This window comes from Aethalodelphis obliquidens, unplaced genomic scaffold (assembly GCF_003676395.1).
Source record: "Aethalodelphis obliquidens isolate GAN/ISIS:26980383/991018 unplaced genomic scaffold, ASM367639v1 scaffold3, whole genome shotgun sequence".
Classification (NCBI taxonomy): Eukaryota; Metazoa; Chordata; class Mammalia; order Artiodactyla; family Delphinidae; genus Aethalodelphis; species Aethalodelphis obliquidens.
Genome location: NW_020837947.1, coordinates 53,071,149 through 53,092,004, shown reverse-complemented (window position 1 = coordinate 53,092,004; position 20,856 = coordinate 53,071,149). Strand labels below are relative to the sequence as shown.

At 40.3% G+C, this 20,856-nt stretch overlaps 1 protein-coding gene across 2 annotated transcripts in view; it reads right to left on the bottom strand.

Annotated features, from left to right (window-relative positions):
* POPDC1 (popeye domain cAMP effector 1) overlaps positions 1–18,673 on the bottom strand; it is a 38,797-nt gene extending 20,124 nt beyond the window's left edge. The window contains exons 1-7 of one of the 2 annotated variants that reach the window (XM_027089640.1): positions 18,484–18,589; positions 17,857–18,027; positions 14,354–14,590; positions 12,081–12,205; positions 9,246–9,433; positions 8,416–8,524; positions 290–457 (exon numbers count right to left, since the gene is read on the bottom strand). In XM_027089640.1, coding sequence (XP_026945441.1) covers positions 290–457; positions 8,416–8,524; positions 9,246–9,433; positions 12,081–12,205; positions 14,354–14,579 — 816 coding nt within the window. In that variant the 5' untranslated portion in view covers positions 14,580–14,590; positions 17,857–18,027; positions 18,484–18,589. Of the gene's footprint in view, positions 1–289; positions 458–8,415; positions 8,525–9,245; positions 9,434–12,080; positions 12,206–14,353; positions 14,591–17,856; positions 18,028–18,483 lie in introns of both variants that reach the window. The other variant, XM_027089636.1, reaches the window with a different exon arrangement.
* Positions 18,674–20,856: the final 2,183 nt, after the last annotated feature.

Sequence of the window (20,856 nt, the reverse complement as noted above, 5' to 3'; positions counted from 1 at the left end):
CTTAGATTGCTTGAAAGACTCTTTATGAAGAGGTTAGCACCTCATCACCACAAATGGAGGTCCCTGACATTCACAGACACCTCACCAGGTCATGGAAAATATAATAATTGCATAATATCTCCTCACGCTTGAGAAATGATTCCCTGAAGGGTCTCTAAATTACAAGCATCCCCACTTCACTTAACATATGACTAATTAATGAAGATTCAGGAAAATATATATTGCATAAAAGGAGACATACCTAACTATGCATATGTATTTAACAAAACAGACTCAGAAAAACACTTACTTTATCATTTAAGGTGGGATCATTCAATGAGTAGAGCTTATTTGTAATGTCTTTTCCTATAAGATACCTAAATATTTCATATAGGAAAGGCTCTGATTCCAGAAAGTAAGTTAATCTTTCTCTTGACCAGCATAAAAATCTACAGTTATCATCTGCAATAATGGTGACCTGCCAAAGAAACAGAGAGAAAAATGTGTATGAATTATGATGTTAGTAACCTGGGGGGAGGGAAGAGTAGAATAATTTAGTGGATATTATCATAGCAATGCTGTGTCATATTAGTTAAAATAAGATCCATACACACTCGCTTCTATAACTAAGTATAACATTACATTTAAAACCAAGCAATCTGTAGACTAAATGAAAGCAAAGTCTTCAAGTTTTGTTGTTCTGTTTTGTGAGGTCTGGTGATAGAAGAATGGCCACCGTGTCAATAGCACTGCTACGGAGTGTGCTAGACTGATGTCTCAGTTGGATGTACAATTTATGGCGAAATATTTCTTTATATCCAGATAATTATACTAGAGAATGAGAAAGCAGACTCACGTGAATTGGTTTTAGGGCCCAGATGGTTACTGATAAATATGGCTAGTAAGGGTCCTTCTCTGGGTCCTTCTGTCATAGGTATTTCTTGAGTGTGACCTACCAAGGGTAGCCCACTGGGGACACACACAGAGATCCCCCAGTTAGCTCAGAACTGGGAAACCATACCTTTTCCTTAAGTGTTATTATATAGGAAAATGGGAAAGCATTGTAATTGCACTACACAGAATTTAAGTATTCCTTAAATACATCCTCTCTCCAGAGCAAGGGGCCACGCCCTCACTCCAAGTTCAGGGTCAGGACACCCTTCCTCCCATGCAGGTCCTTCTGTCAGCTTCACGTGGCACTCCTATCACTGAACTCAAGCTCATCCATGGTCCACTCTCTCTCCTGAGCACCCTGAGGGCAGGGACTGTGCATCTTCATACTGAATGCCTGGCTTCCAACACTGAGTGGTGCTCAGTGCAGGTTTACTGATGAAGAAATTAACATATGAACACAAATACTGTTGAAGGCAAAAACCATTTTTACATCTTCAACATTAAACCCAATGCTTGTCCAAGTGGGAGGTTAATAAAGGTTTCTAAATTGACATGAAGTCATATCTGGGCTCAGAGCAAAGATTTCCAGAGGAGCTCTTTACCCTTTGTTAGTAAAAAAATTAAACATATTTCAGATGACAAGGAGGTATTTATGTCTACTAGGAGAGAAAACAGAAAACCCAGCTTCTCTCCTTATGTCAGTGGTTGAAATCTGACCTTTAGTAAATGAGAGGGTTTGGCTACAAAACGTGGGTCAGTGTTCCTAGAAAAATAAAGCTGCACTTATTTATTCTATTAAATAATATTAAATACATTAAACAATAAATCCCCCAAACCAAACACATTGGGATTTAAGAAATGCATCAGCAGCTCTATGGCTCCGTAAAACACTAAATTTCATTTATTCTTTCAACGTACATTGTTAGGCTCGTACTTTATGCCAGACACGGTTCAAGGCACCGAGGTTACCACTGTGAACAAAAAAGCCAAGATCCTTGCCCTGTGATGCTTACATTCCAGTGGAGGAAGCCGATGATGAATAAAGAAATGTGACCATCTCAGGGGGCAGTAAGTGTTTTGACAAATACAGAACAGGGGAAAATGGTAGAGAATGAGTAGGAAATGACAGGTACACATAATGCCACTCACTTTCAGTATGTATTGTACTTTAACATTTAAAGTGCTTTTACATCTATCATGTAAGCAGGTCCTTAAAATTGCCTTTGAGGTAAGACGGATAAGATTCTTCCTCATTTTCCAGATGCCAAATGAGAAGCACCAGGGGGCTTCCTTGCTGGCGCAGAGGCTAAGAATCTGCCTGCTGATGCAGGCAACACGGGTTCGATCTCTGGTCTGGGAAGATATCACATGCCGCGGAGCAACTAAGCCCGTGCGCCACAACTACTGAGCCTGTGCTCTAGAGCCCACAAGCCGCAACTACCAAGCCTGTGGGCCACAACTACTGAAGTCCAGGCGCCTAGAGCCTGTGCTCCGCAACAAGAGAAAGAAGCCACCGCAATGAGAAGCCCGCACACTGCAACAAAGAGTAGCCCATGCTCGCCGCAACCAGAGAAAGCCCGCGTGTAGCAATGAAGACCCAACGCGGCCATAAATAAGTAAATAAATAAATTTATAAATTTATAAAAAAACAAATGAGAAGCACCACAAAACTTAGGCAGGTACACATGTTAATGAATGGTGGAGTGAGCACTGCTGACTTCCAGCCCAGGCATATTTTTCCACCAGGCCAAACCCTACCCAATGTGTCCTAGATTCATCAAGACAGTCACAGAGACAGGCATTTGGTGAAGTGACCACAAGGCTGACTCACCATCAAGAATCCTGCATACAAAGAACAGCTGAACACGATGTCCTGAAGCCTACATTCTAGTGGAGGAAGCTGATAATAAGTAAAGACATGTGACCAAGGGGAAAAAAAAGATTTAAAGAAGTATAAGATCAAGTATAAGGTCAAGAGCCATATAACCAGTCCTGAGGAGTTCCCAGAGATAGTAGGAGATGGGCACACAAACAGAAGGCAACCGAGTAACATTCTAGAGGAGTAATTAGAGAAAGTGAGCACCGGGCACACACAGTGGCCCAGTCCGGCACCCAAGCTTTGAAGAAAGGGTTAGGAATGTTGAGGTCCCTTCATTTTGCGCAGATGTCATCCATGCCTTTGGAAGATACAGTTCATGAACAGTGGGGGAAGAAGTTAAAAGAGGAGTTGGAAATCATCCAAGAAAAGAAGTCGTCGTTGCACTTAGGTGATGTATATGCATTTAACTTTTCTTCAACCATTTTAATAACCTCAAGTTGCCCTGAGGCAATAATACTTTCAAAATGATGCTATAATTTGCTTAGCCACCATTTCCTATATTTTTTTAAATGTCTTTTAAAAATTGAAGTATAGTAGGGCTTCCCTGGTGGCGCAGTGGTTGAGAGTCCGCCTGCCGATGCAGGGGACACGGGTTCATGCCCCGGTCCGGGAAGATCCCACATGCCGCGGAGCGGCTGGGCGCGTGAGCCATGGCCGCTGAGCCGCGTCCGGAGCCTGTGCTCCACAACGGGAGAGGCCACAACAGTGAGAGGCCCGCGTACCGCAAAAAAAGAAAAAAAAAAAATTGAAGTATAGTTGATTTACAGTGTTTCAGGTATACAGCAAAGGGATTCATTTATACATATATATATATATATATCTCCTTTTTCAGATTCTTTTCCATAATAGGTTATTACAACATATTGAATACAGTTCCTTGTGCTATATAGTAGGTCCTTGTTGTTTATCTACTTTATATACAGTAGGAAGCCACTTATTTTATTGAAGTATAGTTGATTTACAATGTTAACTTATGCTGTACAGCAAAGTGATTCAGTTATACATATATATTCTTTTTTAATATTCTTTTCCTTTATTGTTTATCATAGGATACTGAATATAGTTCTCTGTGCTCTACAGTAGAACCTTGCTGCTTATCCATTCTATATATAATAGCTTACATCTACTCACCCCAGCCTCCCACTCCATCCCTCCCCCAACCCCCTCCTGCTTGGCAACCACAAGTCTGTTCTCTATGTCTGTGAGTCTGTTTCTGTTTCATAGATAGGTTCATTTGTGTCATATTTTAGATTCTGCATATAAGTGATATATGGCATTTGTCTTTCTCTTTCTGACTTCCTTCACTTAGTGTGATATCTCTAGTTTCATTCATGTTGCTGGAAATGGTGTTATTTCATTATTTTTTATGACTGAGTAGTATTCCATTGTATATATGTACCACATCTTCTTTATCCATTCATCTGTTGATGGACATTTAGGTTGTTTCCATGTCTTGGCTATTGTGAATAGTGCTGCAATGAACATTGGGGTGCATGTATCTTTTTGAATTATAGTTTTGTCTGGATATATGCCCAGGAGTGGGACTGCTGGATCATATGGTAGTTCTATTTTTAGTTTTCTAAGGAACCTTCATACGGTTTCCCACAGTGGCTGCACCAACTTACGTTCCCACCAACAGTGTAGGAGGGTTCCCTTTTCTCCACACCCTCTCCAGCATTTGTTATTTATAGACTTTTTAATGGTGGCCATTCTGACCGGTGTAAGGTGGTACCTCATTATAGTTTTGATTTGCATTTCCCTAATAATTAACGATGTTGAACATCTTTTCATGTGCCTATTGGCCATCTGTATTTCTTCTTTGGAGAAATGTCTATTTAGGTCTTCTGCCCATTTTTCGATTGGGTTTTTTGTTGTTGTTGAGTTGTATGAGCTGTTTGTATATTTTGGAAATTAAGCCCTTGTCGGTCGCATCGTTTGCAAATATTTTCTCCCATTCCGTAGGTTGTCTTTTCAGTCTGTTTATGGTTTCCTTTGCTGTTCCAAAGCTTGTAAGTTTGATTAGGTGCCATTTGTTGATTTTTATTTTTATTTCTATTGCCTTGGGAGACTGACCTAAGAAAACATTGATACAATTTATGTCAGAGAATGTTTTGCCTATGATTTCTTCTAAGAGTCTTATGGTAGCATGTCTCATGTTTAAGTCTTTAAGCCATTTTGAGTTTATTTTTGTGTATGGTCAGAGGGTGTGTTCTGACTTCATTGATTTACATGCGACTAGGCAACCATTTCTTATTGATGGTGGAAAACGATTTTAAACCTGTTAAAATTATTATTCAATTTAAATGTAGTAACAATATTCAAATAGTAAGCTATACCTACAGTATGTATGAGTCTTACAAGTCCCTAAGAGCAGGCATTTAGCTGGAAGCAGGTAGTTAGCATATCGACTGAGGTCATTTCAGTGGATAGCTAATGCTTCATTACTGTCAAATAGATTTACTTAATGATTTCCTGTTACAACAGTCAAGTGAAACATATCTTTAATGAAGAATTTTTATGATGCAATCTAGGAATTTTTAAAGCTTCCATGAAATACATTTGCTTCTTAGGTTATTAGGGTACCTCAGCAGTGCCACGCTTGAGTTCTTGTGAAGAATTTCACAGAAGAAATAAAAGCAAACACGGTAATGGAAGACACAAAAGAATTTCTCTCAGGTAGGGAATTAGACTAAGCGTTTGTAACCGGGTTTGCTGTGATTACCTTAAGACGCTGGATTAGTCCCAAACCAATCCTACGCCCTTACATAATGAAAAGACCTTATCAAGAAAAAGAGCGTCGGAGGGAACTGCTGAATGTCCTGGAATGGGAATGGCAGTCTGACACTATGACTGACTGACTGTCCTCAGGGGAGAATTTATTGTTTTATTTGTGTACTGCACAAAGCTTCACGCACCAGGAACATAAAAATGTCCTGGAGGTGGTCTATTCAGCTAATTCTTACTGAGTTTTCATCTGCACTAAAACACAGCAGAGTCAAGACTGGCAGATTAAATTGCTTTGCAACTTAACCCAAAGATTTACTTAACACTAAGATAAGGTTTTATTTAAAAGCCAGTTATAACTCAGTGTTCATTTATTTCACCAGAGCTTGGACATCTGCCTCCAAGACATTCTTCTTCCTTTAAAGTCAATAAAGGTTTGATTTTCAAGCTTCACAGCACAGGATGTGCTATTGACTATGGGACGGCAACAGCGGGAGGTAAAATCCAAAAGAAAAATGGAAATGGCAAAGCTCGCTGGATATGAAACTGTACAAAGAAGAAACCAAACACAAAAAACTACCTTTTGTGATAATGATACTCAAGATTCTCCAACAGTTCTAAGCAGCAGCTTGGGTCTGTAAGTACTAACACAGCACCTAGGGGGCAGCTGGAAGTTTGGAGTCGTTGTCTCAGCTCTGTCACTCTGCCAGTCATCATAATTACCGCACATTCCTGAACAACATTCACTGTGTAATCTCAAGGGACAGTCATCGAGTCCACTTGCTTCCTTTCCTCCTTTCACCCTACGGTAGAATTCAGTAGCACCCCTACCAAAGAATGAATTTAAAGAAAGAAAAATGCAAAGGAAGCGGCTCCTTGTCAGAACACTTGTAACTGTTCAGAGTTAGAGAAAAATGAGATGAGCAGATTAAAAGGCATGTGGACGGAGACGTCTGGCCATTGACTCTCAGGTGTAAATGCCACTGGCACAGATAGCGAAAAGTTGGTCCTGGGAGCACCTGCCAGTTTTCACTGCGAACTCGCTTCGGGAAGAGGCAATATACTCCTACACAGATGTGCAACAGCTATTTTTACTGTTGAGTATCTGCCAGTAGGAACATTTGGTAAATAATCAAAACAGAATCTTTCCCGAGGGCTTACTCTGATGGGAATCTGCTCCAGCTGTAGAGGAGACAGTCTCGATGATGCCAGGGTAGGTTTTACCCATTGACCCATCAGGAAATGCCACACCAGACTCTATGCCGAGAAAAGCTGACTAGTCTTCGGAAAGACTGAATAAATAGCCTTCACTCAGCTAAGGTACCTCGAGTTTGGTCATGTTTTTAGAAACATGAGGAACATTTCTCAACTACCGAATCCCAATCCCTAGTCCCCAAGAAGAAAAAGAACTGTGACCAGTGGCAGAAATGCCTTTCTTGTTGTTAATTTAATTATAACTATAACATAATTTGAAGTCCGGTGGAAAAGACAGTACATGTTGTATCCCAGGGGCTATGTGCTTCTGGAAACAGAGGAGGTTCAGTTCCCACCTTTTCCCCAAATGCCAGTCTCTTCAGGATTATATGAAACTGAGCTATTGTGTAAAACCACTTGCTACTATAAAGAGAGAAATGGATGCAGCAGATAAATGTTGGGCTTTGGAAGAAGAAATTGTAAGGTGGTCAGAGGAAAGAGGGAGAGAGGAAAGAAGTGGCCCTGTGCCAGTGTGTAGATGGTGGTGATTAAAGATACTATAAGAATAAACCTCAGTGCAGAGCTGACCCTTGAAAACGCAAGGGAAAGTGTAAATGAGGGGAGACAGGGCACAGCAGCTGCTTACTCCTCTGTCTTAAGCTCAGTGAGCTTGCAGCCAGCACTGCAGCCAGGTGGCAAATTTATATGAGACCTTCTAGTAAATGCACATAACTTTAACCAGGTATGTGGTTACTCAGGCCAGTTACTCAGGCAGGGTAGGAGCAGGGCAGGCCTGACACCATTGTAAATAAACTTAAGTAGTGTCTGTGAATGTGCACTATTATCTCCATGTGGCATCCCAAATTGTGTGGCATTTCAGAAAAAGACTCAAAGATAAGATTCTGTCATCAAGAAACACCGATTTTTTCCTCCCTCAGGTGATAGCATCCCCTTCTATTCCATTTCCTACCTAAATACATTTACCCTCCGGCTCATAAGAAAACCTGTTCTCAGGATATTTCCTTACTTCTGTTTATCTAGAGACTGAGACTAAAGGAAACTCTCACCCATTTTCTTGGTTACTCTCCTAACAATAATGAGGGGAATAAAAAAGGAGAGCTGGACACTCACAGAAAGAATCAGAACAAAGTGTCACATAATGGAGCACTTTTTTTAAGATACAAAAAAGAATCAGGCTAAGTAGTCACGTTCAAATTATTGTAATTGTGAAGAACTTCGTTCTTTGCCCTTAAACATATTCATTAAATTTAAAAGAGTAAAGTGGTTACAGTTTTTTTTCATAAGGATTAACAAAGTAGGTTCTCTAGGGCAAAGTCAGTTTTCTGTTTTTCCCCAATAAAAGTAACCAATTACATGTTTTAAGAACACTGATTATCTATAATTGACATTTTCCTTTTTTCTCATAACAAGAGCATTAGATGTTCTCTATGGAGAAATCATAAAAATTCAAATAAGCAAAAAGGAAGAACAGAAAAAAGCAATCAAACTCACAACCCAGAAATAAGTGTTAACACAATGGCTAAATCAGGATAGATCTTTCTAGACCTCTTCCTGTGTACACATACACACTACTTTAAGGTTTACAAAAATGGGGTCATACTGTATGTTCCGTATGGTAATCTCTTCTTTCAGTAAATCATGGCCACTTTCCCATCCATATCCTTTGGATTTTGAATGAGACATGAACTAGTTTCAATCTTCTTAAAAATCATGCCAAAACATACCTGGAATTTTTCACCTTTGTGCATCTGGGTTGATCTAAATTCAGGAGAATCTATAAAGGCACAGGGGTAAATATTATGCAGAAAGTGTCCTCGATAGGAGACCTTCATTCTGATAACAGAAATTAGTGTTAGTAAATGCATAATAATCCACACATAATGTGACAAGCCTTAAAATCTCCATAATCTTATGGGTTTGTATTTTGTAAAATTTTAAAGACCCCCCTCCAGGTGACTGACATAATTAAAAAGCCCTTCCTGAGGCACAAGTATTAATTTCAAAATAAATTTCACCAACAAGGGAAAAAAAGTGTCCGTATTGAAGAATACATGTGCCTTCCAATGGTTATCATTGCTGTTATAGCTGGAGTGACCATATAATTAATTACTCAAACTGGGACACTTTTGAGAGGGAACAGACACTGGCTGTCTCCCAAGGAGACTGATATTCCTAGAAGCTGTATTTCTGTGATGTTCAAAAAATTAAGCAAGTCACCTCTGAGACACGCATAAGCTCCTTAAATTTTAACGCCCAATTTAAACCTATTACAATTCTGTCTCATTAAATTTAAATAAAACTTCCAAAAAAGTTGAAAACTTCACAAATGAAAACCCTGACATCAACAAGATTCACAGCAATAAATTCTACATAATTTTACCATGTTGCTCTGTAATATTCTAAAATGCAGTTGTCTGATGAAAATTCACCACCAACCAGCTCTGTGATCACTTCCTTCATTGGTCAGCGACATTTCCTTTCATTCATTTCCCACCCAGAAGCCAGAAGAGGATTCCAGGCAAACGAAGCATTTCGATTTCCACAGAGCACTTACTTTCCCTTCAGGAGAATACTAAGACGGTCGTCAACTGAGGTTATATCCTCTGCAGCATAGGTCTCGCCCTTTTTCAATGTCTGGATCATGCAAAACTGTCCAGTTAATCTTTTGAACAAATCTGGAGGCACACGGAGTGGTTCAAACAATCGATGGTAGAGGCTTTTGAGTTCCTTTTCGATTTTTACCTGAAAGGCAGCAGTGAGCAGATGCCACACTAACACAGCAACACCAAAACATTGGCTTCTGTGGTCTAAATAGGGATTTTGAGAATAAACAAATCTGCAATGGATGCCATCACCCTTCTGAGTGTTGGTCAATGGAATCTGACACAGAAGAGTAAGTGGTGATGTAAATTTAGACGCCGAAAGGGCACTTTTGCAGTTAAACGGAACCCTGTGAGCATATGGTGAAGATCTGCACCATTGAGTACATCTCTTTCTATGCGCTACCAAGCAACCGTGGAGGTTTCGAATGCTGTCACAACATTCACCTTGCCAATCTTAGCATTTCCTATAAACAACATAAAACCTTTTCATTTTTAGAATACTTTTGTTTCACAGAAGGAAATTATACTAACTTTGAAATATTACAGCAAGAAAATAAGTACGTAAATTAGGAATCAACTTGGAAACAAATTTATGAGGATACATACATTAAACACTTTTTCTATATATAATTATTACCTAATGAGTTAATATAGGAAAGCAAACATCCACAGCTGCAACTGCTGCTTCTCATTTATTCTGTAGCAAAGTGAAGAGTAAAAAAGTTTCCATGTAGTAGTCTCATCCTGAGCTACCATAATCTCGGTAGAATAGAGAACCCACTGGCCAGTAAGGTTGGATGCTAGAGGGAGGGAAAGCAAAATGGCTCAATCACCTCCGCTGTCAGACTATTCAAGGCCCGGGTCAAGCCCCACCTTTGCACCCAGCGTTAGTCTGGGGAATCTGTACAGCATGTGAATGAACTCTGGGGTTCAAATGATCGTCCGTCTCAATGAAATCTACAGTAGCCATACCATGAAGCTTACAGACGCAGATGACCAGGGCTGCTCAGATGTCACTGCAGCCTTTGCAATGCTCTCACTTGTCCTGCTGTTTCATTTGAACGAAGTACTAGCATTTATATTTTTCAAAAAGGTAGGTTTATTGTCAGAGAAGAAACAAAAGCACAGATGCTAAGTGATTTACTTACCTGGTGCTACCATCGCATCAGCAACTTCTGAATCTTATGTTCAGAACTTGGGGTTCTAGTAAGTTCTGATATTCAGAAGCTGAAATCCTTATCATTATTATCATCTACCTTCTCCACTCCACAGCTCTCATAATGAGTGTTTAAAATAATTCACAAATCTGTCTCACTTCCGGCATGCACACTAGCCAATGTGGCACAGCAGCGAACATGCAAACTGAAAAACTGACTCATATTCATAATCTGCTCATCCTGCAAGTCTTAGCTCAAGTCCCAATTCCTTCATGAAGCCCTCTTAATTCTTCTCTTTGAAAGCATCCACTTATCAAATGTTTTCTTGAGCATCAATTAAGTGCTAACCATGCTTGGCAGGAACCGGGAATACAACAGTAATTGTGGTAGATGATATTATTGTTTCCAGCTATTTGCTGCTTCCACCCCCCGTCAGAGGATCATATATCCTCTTATCCTATCCTACCCCCACATCATCAGGCTTGGTCATGTCATTTGCTCTGGCCAGTGAAATGGGAGCAGAAGTTTTAAGAAACATTGGGTGTTTCTTTTGTTCCCTTATAGTTTTCCCTCTGCCATGAGAATGCATGTCCAAATAGAACCTGCTGCTTCAGCAGAGACCCTGAAATGAAGAAGACACATGGAATAGAATCACAGCTGCCAAAGTCCATATATTAGGTTGGTAAGGAAAAAAACCTGTTGCTGTTATAAGGCACTGAGACTATCAGATTGTTTGTTACACAGCATAATGTAGTGAAAACTGACTAATACAGTACGCAAAACAGACTGGGTTACAATGTTTGAGGAGATGACAGTCTAGTGGAATGCCTATTACATATATCACCTGTATCATCAAAATTATAATTTCCTATGAATTATCTTGTTTTCTAATAGTTTTCTATGTGCATGTCTGGCCTTGAACATAAGACTAGAGCAAGCATGTTGTCTTTTACTTTACTGAATATTTGTATGTGCTTTGGACAGTCAACAAACAGCTGTGGAGTGATTTCTAGGAGCCATGCTATTTTCCTATTCTGTTTACATCTGTTTGTTCTTGGTATGACCAAGGAAATACAACAAGGAGTGGAAAAGAAAAAGTTAAAGACTAGTGTTTTCATAACAACTCACCAAGAATGGTGATTTCCTTAAATGAGTATTTTGGACATAAGAAAAAAAAACAGCTATTACATTTTTAAAAATAGCATGAAAAAATAGCATAAGCTATTTGTAAATCATTAGCAAGTTCATGGAAGTTGTCTCTGAGCACTTAATTTTATAACAAGGCAAAGATTTTCCAGAGTGACATTTGAATATCAATAGGCAAAATAAATAATGAAGTTAGATGACTAAAAAGAGAGAATACTGTCATGTTCTCTCATGTCTAAATTGCCCTAATGATTAAAGACGTTTTAAAAACTCGTTGGTAGAACAAATTTCGTGGTGCTCAAATATTTCACTTTCAGAAAGAAAGTGAAAGTCTTAGAAAGACTTTCATAGAAAGTCTCATCTTCAGAAAAATGATATTAAAGGGCCTAAAGATGTTAGATGCTCATTCTCAGGTCCGAACAAAGTACTTGAAAAGCAACAGCTTTAAAGTCTCTTCTTTATTAATTAATTGTTAGTAATTACCGGTCTTTTCTTGTACAAAAGATATGAAAGATGCAAAATGTTGATCCCCAGGAACACCGAGTTCCAGATCATGATATCCAAGGCACATCGGTAGAGAGTGGCCCAGACGATGTAAAGGGTACATCCTGTTGAATAATGAAGTGGGCATGTTAGGTGTCTAGAGTAGCTTCAGCATGTAGCTTAATACATTTGTCATCCTCCATGTATAAAATAAACCAAACACATCTTAGAAATACCTAAGACAAACATCACATTAAGTTACATTTTCGTTTTTGTTTGATTACCAAAACAAACAAAACCAAAACACACTTTGTTGCAGAGAACTTGTAAAGTATAAAAACCATTTTTTAAAGGAGGAAAAACAACTTCATAATTCTGCTACTTAAAGACAACCACTATTGCTATTTAATACTTCCTCACAGTCTTTTTGTATTTTTACCTGATGGCAAACCTAAGGAATTCACAATTTAAAACCTATTCTTTTACTTATTGCAGTGATTTTCCCATTTCATTAAAACTCTTCGTATACATAGTTTTTAATGACTGTAATTAATTAAACCATAATTTATTTAACTATCTCCCTCCTGGTAGACAGGGGAAATGTTTTGGCTGTAATTTTTGACAAGTAGCAAAAACAGCTTTATACATAAAAATGTATCTGTTCTTGTGACTGCTTGCTTAGTTACGGTGGATCACCTGACAGTGAGCCAAGGGAATAACTTTATAGGTTTTGACGACACTAAAGAACTGTTTTCTAAGAGGTTTGTGCAAATTTGCAGTTTCTTTTGATCAGTTTTATGATGGGAAAATCAATATATATTTTAAATTTAAAATAAAATTATCAATATCAATTATCAACACAAATATATCAACAGCACATATGCACATAAAAACTAAATCTCCCATTTAAAAAAGTTATTCTTTTGCAATTTTAAAATTTCATCAGAATGATTTGGGGCACCTGAATAATAGCCCAAAATATAAAAATTTTAAGGTTCTTTAGGTAATATTGCGTAGCAAGTATTGAAGACATGTAAAATCTTATTACTTAAAGGAGACAGGGTAACATAATGGAAGGACTGACTGGGAAGCTGGAGGACCTGAATTATAGTCCTGGTTTGACCACTTTTTCCTAGTCTTAATTTTGGATGAGTCATTTAACTTCTCCAAGGCCTCAGTTTCTTTGTTTATCAAGTGTTGGACTAGGTGATCTCCCTTGGTCTGTTCCACCTCCAAAACTCTTGTCTTAAAAGTCATAATTAGCTTTTGCTTTTTACAGGGTGTGGTTTTATTTTTTCACTCAGTACTCTGCTCCTCCTGCTGTAATCCCTACCTGACTCAGAGGTAACAGCCACAGAAGTCCTACAAGCTACCTTCTAGCTACCCTTCTACCACCTTCTTTGACCCTTCCTTGTCATTTGTCATATATTTCAGGCACAATGAGCTACTCTTCATTCTCCCTCAACATGCTGAATCTCCCTCTCCTCTGTGCCTTTTTCCTGGATACCATACACACTCACACTCAGAGAAATCCTTCTCATCCTCCCAAAACCAGCTCCAAAGTTGTCTCTTCAGTGGACCCTGGTCTGCCTTTCTGCTGAGCCCATCATGCTGTCCATTTCTCCCTGGCACTGGGTGCACACTTGCATCACAGCATCTGATCTGTCCTATGTGACCGCCCATCTGTTTCTCTCCAGCCCCCAAAAGAGTGTCTTTCTCAAGGATGGGGACTGCATTTGTCAATTTCTGTCTGACATATTACAGGTGCTCAAAAATGCACCTGAATAAATGAATCACCAGGGACATAATCACACAGAGAGTAATCTGTCAAGGATCACTGGCTAAAATAGTAAATTCGATTGTTTTAGTATTTTGATGTGGATTAATTTAACGTGCTTCATCAGGGTTAACAGAGCACACCACCCCCCAAATTTTATTTGAACTATTTTGTCTGGGTAACTGTTTTTGTTCCCTGTGTTGCTTTACTTGCTGCAGCAAGTAAATGCCTATTCAAATAATGATAGTTAAAACTATAGAGTACTTACGATGTGCCAGGCACTACTGTAAGTCAGATATCACACTCACCGAATTCTTACAACCCCAGGAGGTGGTATTTTTACCCTTATTTGACACGTGGGGAAACTGAGGTATAGAAAGTTTATTGACCCAGTTACGCAGTTAACAAGTATGTAAATCCTCTGAAACCCCCAATACAAAGTCCATCTGATGCAAGTTATAGAAAAGTTACATAAAATCTCAGTTAGGTTTCTTACCTATAGTTAACATCCCCCTAAGAAGTATCATATGAAGGTGAAGAGTAGTTGGAATAACCAACCCAATTGCAAAAAAAATATTTGCTACATGAAAAACTAGATGATGTATCTCTTTCCAGTTTTCACAAGTGGTCTCATTGGAAGGCACAGGTAGGATAGTTTCTAACTCAGGTGTAAAACCTATTGCAGTTGATTCTGCCAATGGGCTGGACTTGGTATAATTCATCTTGAAAATTCCTATAAAAACAAATAAACAAAAGGACAATCAAAAAATGACAGCTGTATCTTATCACCCCTATGGGTGTTATACTAAAATTATTTCTGAGAACTAAATGTTGGTAAATAGACTTCTCTGGTGGTTATGAATTAGACAGACCTAGGTTCAAATCCCAGCTCTGTCACATATTAAATGTATCTATTTCCTTATCTGTTAAATGATGATAATACTTCATTGACTTTATGAGGAAATGAAATATATAAAATACTTAGCATAGTGCACAACTATTCTCTTATATATACATATATATATATATATCACTCCATATATCTATATGTTTTTATCTAAACATACTTGGAGGGGGAGAGAGAAATGAGGGAATTAACTAGTCTAAAAGACAATCACCAATGTTCATAAACCATAGCTATTACAGTTATTTAGTATAGCTTTCTATCATACTCGCACTAGTGACACTGAATCCAAACACAGGAAAAATAACGAGAAAAAACGATTTTTTTAATACCTTCAAAAAATTAACACCTTACTATTCACTATTTGAAGGCTTAGGATATTTGGAAGGCTTTAATTTCATACTCTTGTTAAATCACTAGAGCATACATATATACATTCTAAAGTATCATATATGACATAATAAATATATTACTATAATCATTTATATGTACAGAGAGAGTGTTAACATTTACTCCTTTAACTGTCTAAAGATTTACTTTCCCATAAAAATTCTAGTTGGTTGCATCTCACAAGTTGAAAAATAGTAAACTTCCAGGTTCCTTATATGGAAGATGGGTCATGAGTATACATTTGACTATTTAATATTAGAATCTGTAGCAAATACATTTCAAAGAATATACATTTTACACATGCTTACATAAACCTTAACACAAAAGGGCACTATTTCCTTACTATATGACCTGTCCTCTCTGGTACTTAAAAAACTCTTTCTATTGTTAATTATACAAATTGGTCCCTGGCAAAAACTATGTAGATTTACAGAATATGTGAATTGTTCTGTTTCGGGAAAAGAATTCCCAATGGGGACCCAAAATATGTTTAAATTTAATTTAGAAATATGATTTTCTTTCCAAATAAGGTCACACAATAAGCCATATTTTTCCATTTTTTTTCTTTTCATCCATCACACTAAAATGAAGGTTTTAGGTGGTAGAATCAATTGGTATCAGGTTGGGCATTTTGAAAGGATGTTAATAAATAAATGTGAAAGAATTCCACATCTCTTAAGATGATAGAAACCTAAACATGCCTAAATTTACAAACTGTGAATGAAATGATCAAGTCAATTACAGATCCCTTCCCATAATTCTAGAACAGTTCATACATATGAGAAATAGTTGACTTAGATATTGATTTGCTGCAAAAAGGAAAGAAATCATTGAAATTGAGCTACTTTCCAAATTTTATTTTATTGAAGTACAGGTGATGTACAATATTATACAAGTTACAGGTGTATGATATGGTGATTCACAATTTTTAAAGGTTACACTCCATTTATAGTTATTATAAAATATTGGCTGTATTCCCTGTGTTGTACAATATATACCTGTAGCTTATTTCATACATAATAGGTTGTACCTCTTAATCCTCTACCTTCCAAATGTTTGGCTCAATAAAAATACAAACCTATTAGGATGGGGGGAGGAATCATTATTTTAATAACTCAATTTATACAAAGTTTGCTTTCAAGAACCAAATCAGAATTAATCTCATAAGTTTTTCAGAGGGAAAATGATATTAAATGTCCTCTATCACTCATGATGTCAGTATCAGCTTATGCATTAGTATTACATAAGCTAAAAATAACTGCCATTTCTACTGCACTTCAGAATGTGTTTTCATTCCCATTGTCCCATTTGTTCCCCTAACTAACCTGTATTCTCTACGAGACAGGGACAAAGTCATATTCACCTAAGTATATCCAAGGCCTTTTCTCTGTAGAGAATGCCAGAGGTGAAAGCCATATGGAAGGTACACAAAAATGACAGACATTTTTAGAAATTACTTTTCTGTCTCCCCAAACCTCAGTAGGAAAGATAGGGGAGTGCCAAGCCTGCCTGAGGCTGGGAGAGTCAGGTTCTATACTACAAGCGCCAGGGAGCCACATAAGCCAGGGAAAGTCACTTCTGCTCCTTGGGTTGGCTTCTTCCTGGGAATTGAGACAACTGGACTAGATGGTCTTTGAAACCCCTTCAAGTTTTAATAGCCTGTGGCTCTAATAGATATTTATATAGTCAGTTAAGTAATACATATTCCCCCTCACATCCACCTGATTACACCTGTACTGCCAACTAATTCACTGTAATTCAATTTCAGGCTTTTAAAATTTCTCCAACTGGCACTAAAAGTACCAATTTCTGGTCAAGAGAAATGATAGGAAAACTATGATCTACTAACCCAAGAACCAAGGACACGGTGAAAAGAATTTTTAAAAGGTGAGATAATCCTACAACATATTCTGATGCACCACACCTTGTTAAAAATATATGTACAGTCCATATATTTATTTAATTTTCTATATTCAATATATATTGTAGAGTAATTAACATTATATATTATACATATTTTATCTGTATGTTTATATGTCTATTATTTATCTAGGTATACTTATTTATATGTCTGTTTTGAAATGCCAGTAACCTACTGTCAATAAATATGGATCGGATCTTGCCAATAAATATGGAAACCTCTTGCTTGCCAAAGGTTTCAGCTTCCTTTGACCACTACTTAATAGATTTATGTGGCTTGCACTGAACTATCCTTATACAGAGAATGAATGAGTCTAACGAGGAAGGTTAGATTGGTAAATTGGTAAACGTTCAGGTTAATTTTGACTAAATCAAGAGAAATTTTCTTTTTCCTCGGAGTCTGATTTCTTAAATTTCCTGTTCTAGTTAAGGCCTGTTTATCTATTGCTTTTCAGGTAGGTGTGTGCAGGGCTAAATAGCTAAATGGTGAAACTAACATTAATCCTTCACCAAACTACGCAAATGAAGAAGATAACAGCAGTGAGCAAAAGTCGTGCTCATAGACTAGCGCAATTCATTCCGTGATTCTAACTGAACCTTCGTTTATCTTCGGAATGACAAGGGCACTATGTTGCTAAGAGTCTTTTCGTACTTATTCTTGCTCCAAAGCCAGCAGTTTCTGAGACTTATCTGGCCAACGACACGTTTCCCAAAGCCTCGGAAACGAGGACGCGGGTAGATCTCGGTTTCCCCAGCCATCTGCTCTCCCCAGGCGCCCAGCTCACCTCGCTCCTTAAAGAGGGAAGGTCTGTGTCAACTGGTCTTGATCCGAGGCTCTCGGGCCACGACGGGTGTGCAGTGAGCGCCCTGACCCACCTCGCATTCGCAGCGCCAGGCCAGAGCGCGCGACCCGGTGAGCCCGGCTGCGCGTTGCCTCCGCGTGGGACCCGGAGGCCCTACAGGGGGCGAGGAGGAGCCGTAGTGGGTTCGCGGGCCCGGAGCCCTGTGAGCCTCTCGGGGAGGGGAGAAGCCGAGCTCACCTAGAGCTTGCGGGCAGCAGAGCGCGGGAACCGGCACCCGATGGGGCCCAAGCGCCCGAGGACGCTGGCGCTGCCAGACCCGAGTGGCGGCAGTTGACATCCGAGGGTCTGTGTGACCGCTACGCCCAGACCCAGGGTGAAGGGCGGCTTCCAAGGACAGGGAACCCCGCGAGGGCGCGGCCAGCGAGGAGAGGGCGGGGTTCCCGGCGGCCGGGGAACCGAGAACAGGCAGCCGCCGCCCGGGAGGGCAAAGTTGCTCCCAGTTGAGCAGGGATCTAACTTTCGCTTCCCGATTTAGCCGCGGGAGCTCGAGGCTGCAAATAGCCGGGCGCGTTGTGGGAGCCCGCGGCCGCTGCGCCTCCCGCTCCTTACCTGGCTCGTGCCTGGCGCGGAGCCCGGGCGGTGCTGGCCAAAGTTTGGGGTGGCAGCGGCGGGGCGCAGGGGACACGGACGCGAAGGCTCGACGGGAGCCCGACGCGAAAGCCTCGGCCGATCGGCGGGTCGGGAGGCTGCTCGGCCGGTGCCGGGTCCCCGCGTCCGCAGCGGCTTTGACTAAAATAGGCATCACGGCAGCTGCGGCCGGGGCTGGGGCCGCACAGCGCACGCGCCCAGCGTCCCGGCGCCCCCCGGCGGGCGGAGTCCCGGGCCTCGGCCAGGACTCCCCGCCCCGCTGCTCCAAGTCCGCCGCCGCGTCTGCACAAGCGTGGTCCCGTTTGAAGCACCCGCTTCTTTCTTTCCTGGTTTCCTCTCTACTTCTCGGTTCTGTCCTAGTTTGGGCACGAGTGGGAGACGGGCAACAACTTGGGGCCAGCGGCGTTGGCTGCTCAGCCTCATGGGGATAACTCGAGCAGTCGGGTCCCAGGAGGGAGAGAAATCAGAAGGAGAAATGAAAACTAGAATCATTTCCCCACAAAGTCGAACGACCCACTCGCATAACTCCTTTCTGGGACAGTCGCCCGCATCTCAGCACAAGCCGGAAGGACCGGGAGAGAGCGCAACTCGGCGTCTGAGCCTGGCGGCGGAGGCTGGCGGTTTGGTCCACACCGACGCGAGACTGCGCCCTCGGGGACCCGGCGAGGGGCCAGAGCAAGCCCGCCCTGCTGCTGCGGGGGCCACGCGGGAGAGACCTTCGACACGAGCCGCGGTTTTGTTTCCATGGAAGAAGGTACTTATCCGAAATTTGCATTCCCATGGCCGTCCCTGGCCCTCCACTCTAGGCGAAGCCCCACCCGGAGGTTGCCACGTGAATTTGGCAGATCTGGGACCCTGACTTGAAAAACGAGATATGAAAGTACGCCCCAGTCAGTCTTTACTGTTTATAGAGCACAACTCTTTTGGGTGAGAAATGTAGGGCAATTTAATGAAGAGTTGGTATGGGGAAGGAGTTGGAGGACAAAAGAGGAAGGTTAGGTGGGCTTTCACCGTTTCCACCGAAGTGTCCCATTGACGGATAAAATTTGTGCCAGTTATTAGAGTGTGAGGTCGTTCATGCGTGTCAAACATGAGCCAAAGACCACAGGTACTTTATAAAGTGAGGACCTGGGTGTGCACACTCGCCAGGCCTCTCCTGTTGCAGAAGCAGTGCAGCATCTTCTTCAGGAATATGGGCCATAGTGCTGCACAGACCAGGTTTGAATCCTGCCTCTGCCACCAGCCAGCTGTGTGACCTTGGGGAAGTTACTTAGCTTTTCTGTGCCTCAGTTTCCTCTTTTGTACCTTGGAGGTGATGATGGTGATGATGATTGCACCTGTTTCTCATAGGATTGTTTTGCGGACTAAATGATTTAATATACCTAGAAGGCTTAGAGTGGTACCAAGTAAGTTCTATGTGTGTATGAATATATATTCTACTTGTAGAGCTCCTTCTCTAACATGTTTGAAATTTGCTATATCTATCCAAGATTTATTTTCAAGGCCACTTCTTCAGAGTCTGTTTCTTTTTAGATGCTCTGCCAGCCATTTTGCTAGCTGCCACTACATACATTTTAAGGCGTAGGTTTAATAGTAAATGTGCACAAAGGTTTTGCATGGATATTTTTTGGAGAATGGCTTGTAGTAATGAACACTGGAAATAATTTGTAATCATAGGGGACTAAGTAAATTATAGGACATCCAAATAATCTTGTTCTAAGCAGCCATTAAAAATAATTTATAGAAAGATATTAGAGACATAATAATGTCTGCTAATTATACAGAACAGAGGTCAGCAAACTCTGGCCCAGAGGCCCAGCCTACTACTGATTTTTGCACAGCTCATGAGCTAAAGCAGTTTTTACATTTTTTAAATGGTTGAAATCATCAAAAGAAGATTATGTTTCATGACGTGAAAATTATGTGAAATTCAAATTCAGTCTCCATGAAGGCAGCATTGCGGAGTTGTGATAGAAACTATATGACCCTGCAGAGCCTAAAATATTTACTATCTGGTTCTTTACTGAAAAAATTTACTGCCCTTTGATATAGAGTGTACTTTGTGCCAGGCACTGTTATAAGTGGTTAAATATATTAAGCCATTGAATCCTCATGATAGAAGTAGTTACTATTATTATCTCCATTTTGTAGATGGGAAACTGAGGTAACAGCAAGGTCGAGTAGCCTGCTCAGGGTCACACAGCTAGTGAGAATCTGAGCCAGGATGTGAACCAGACAGTCTAGCTCTACAGCTTACGCTCCCGTCCACTACCTGTACAGTTTCTGCCACCATCTGTCACTGCCTACACTGCCTCCGGTTAAAAGATGTTAAGT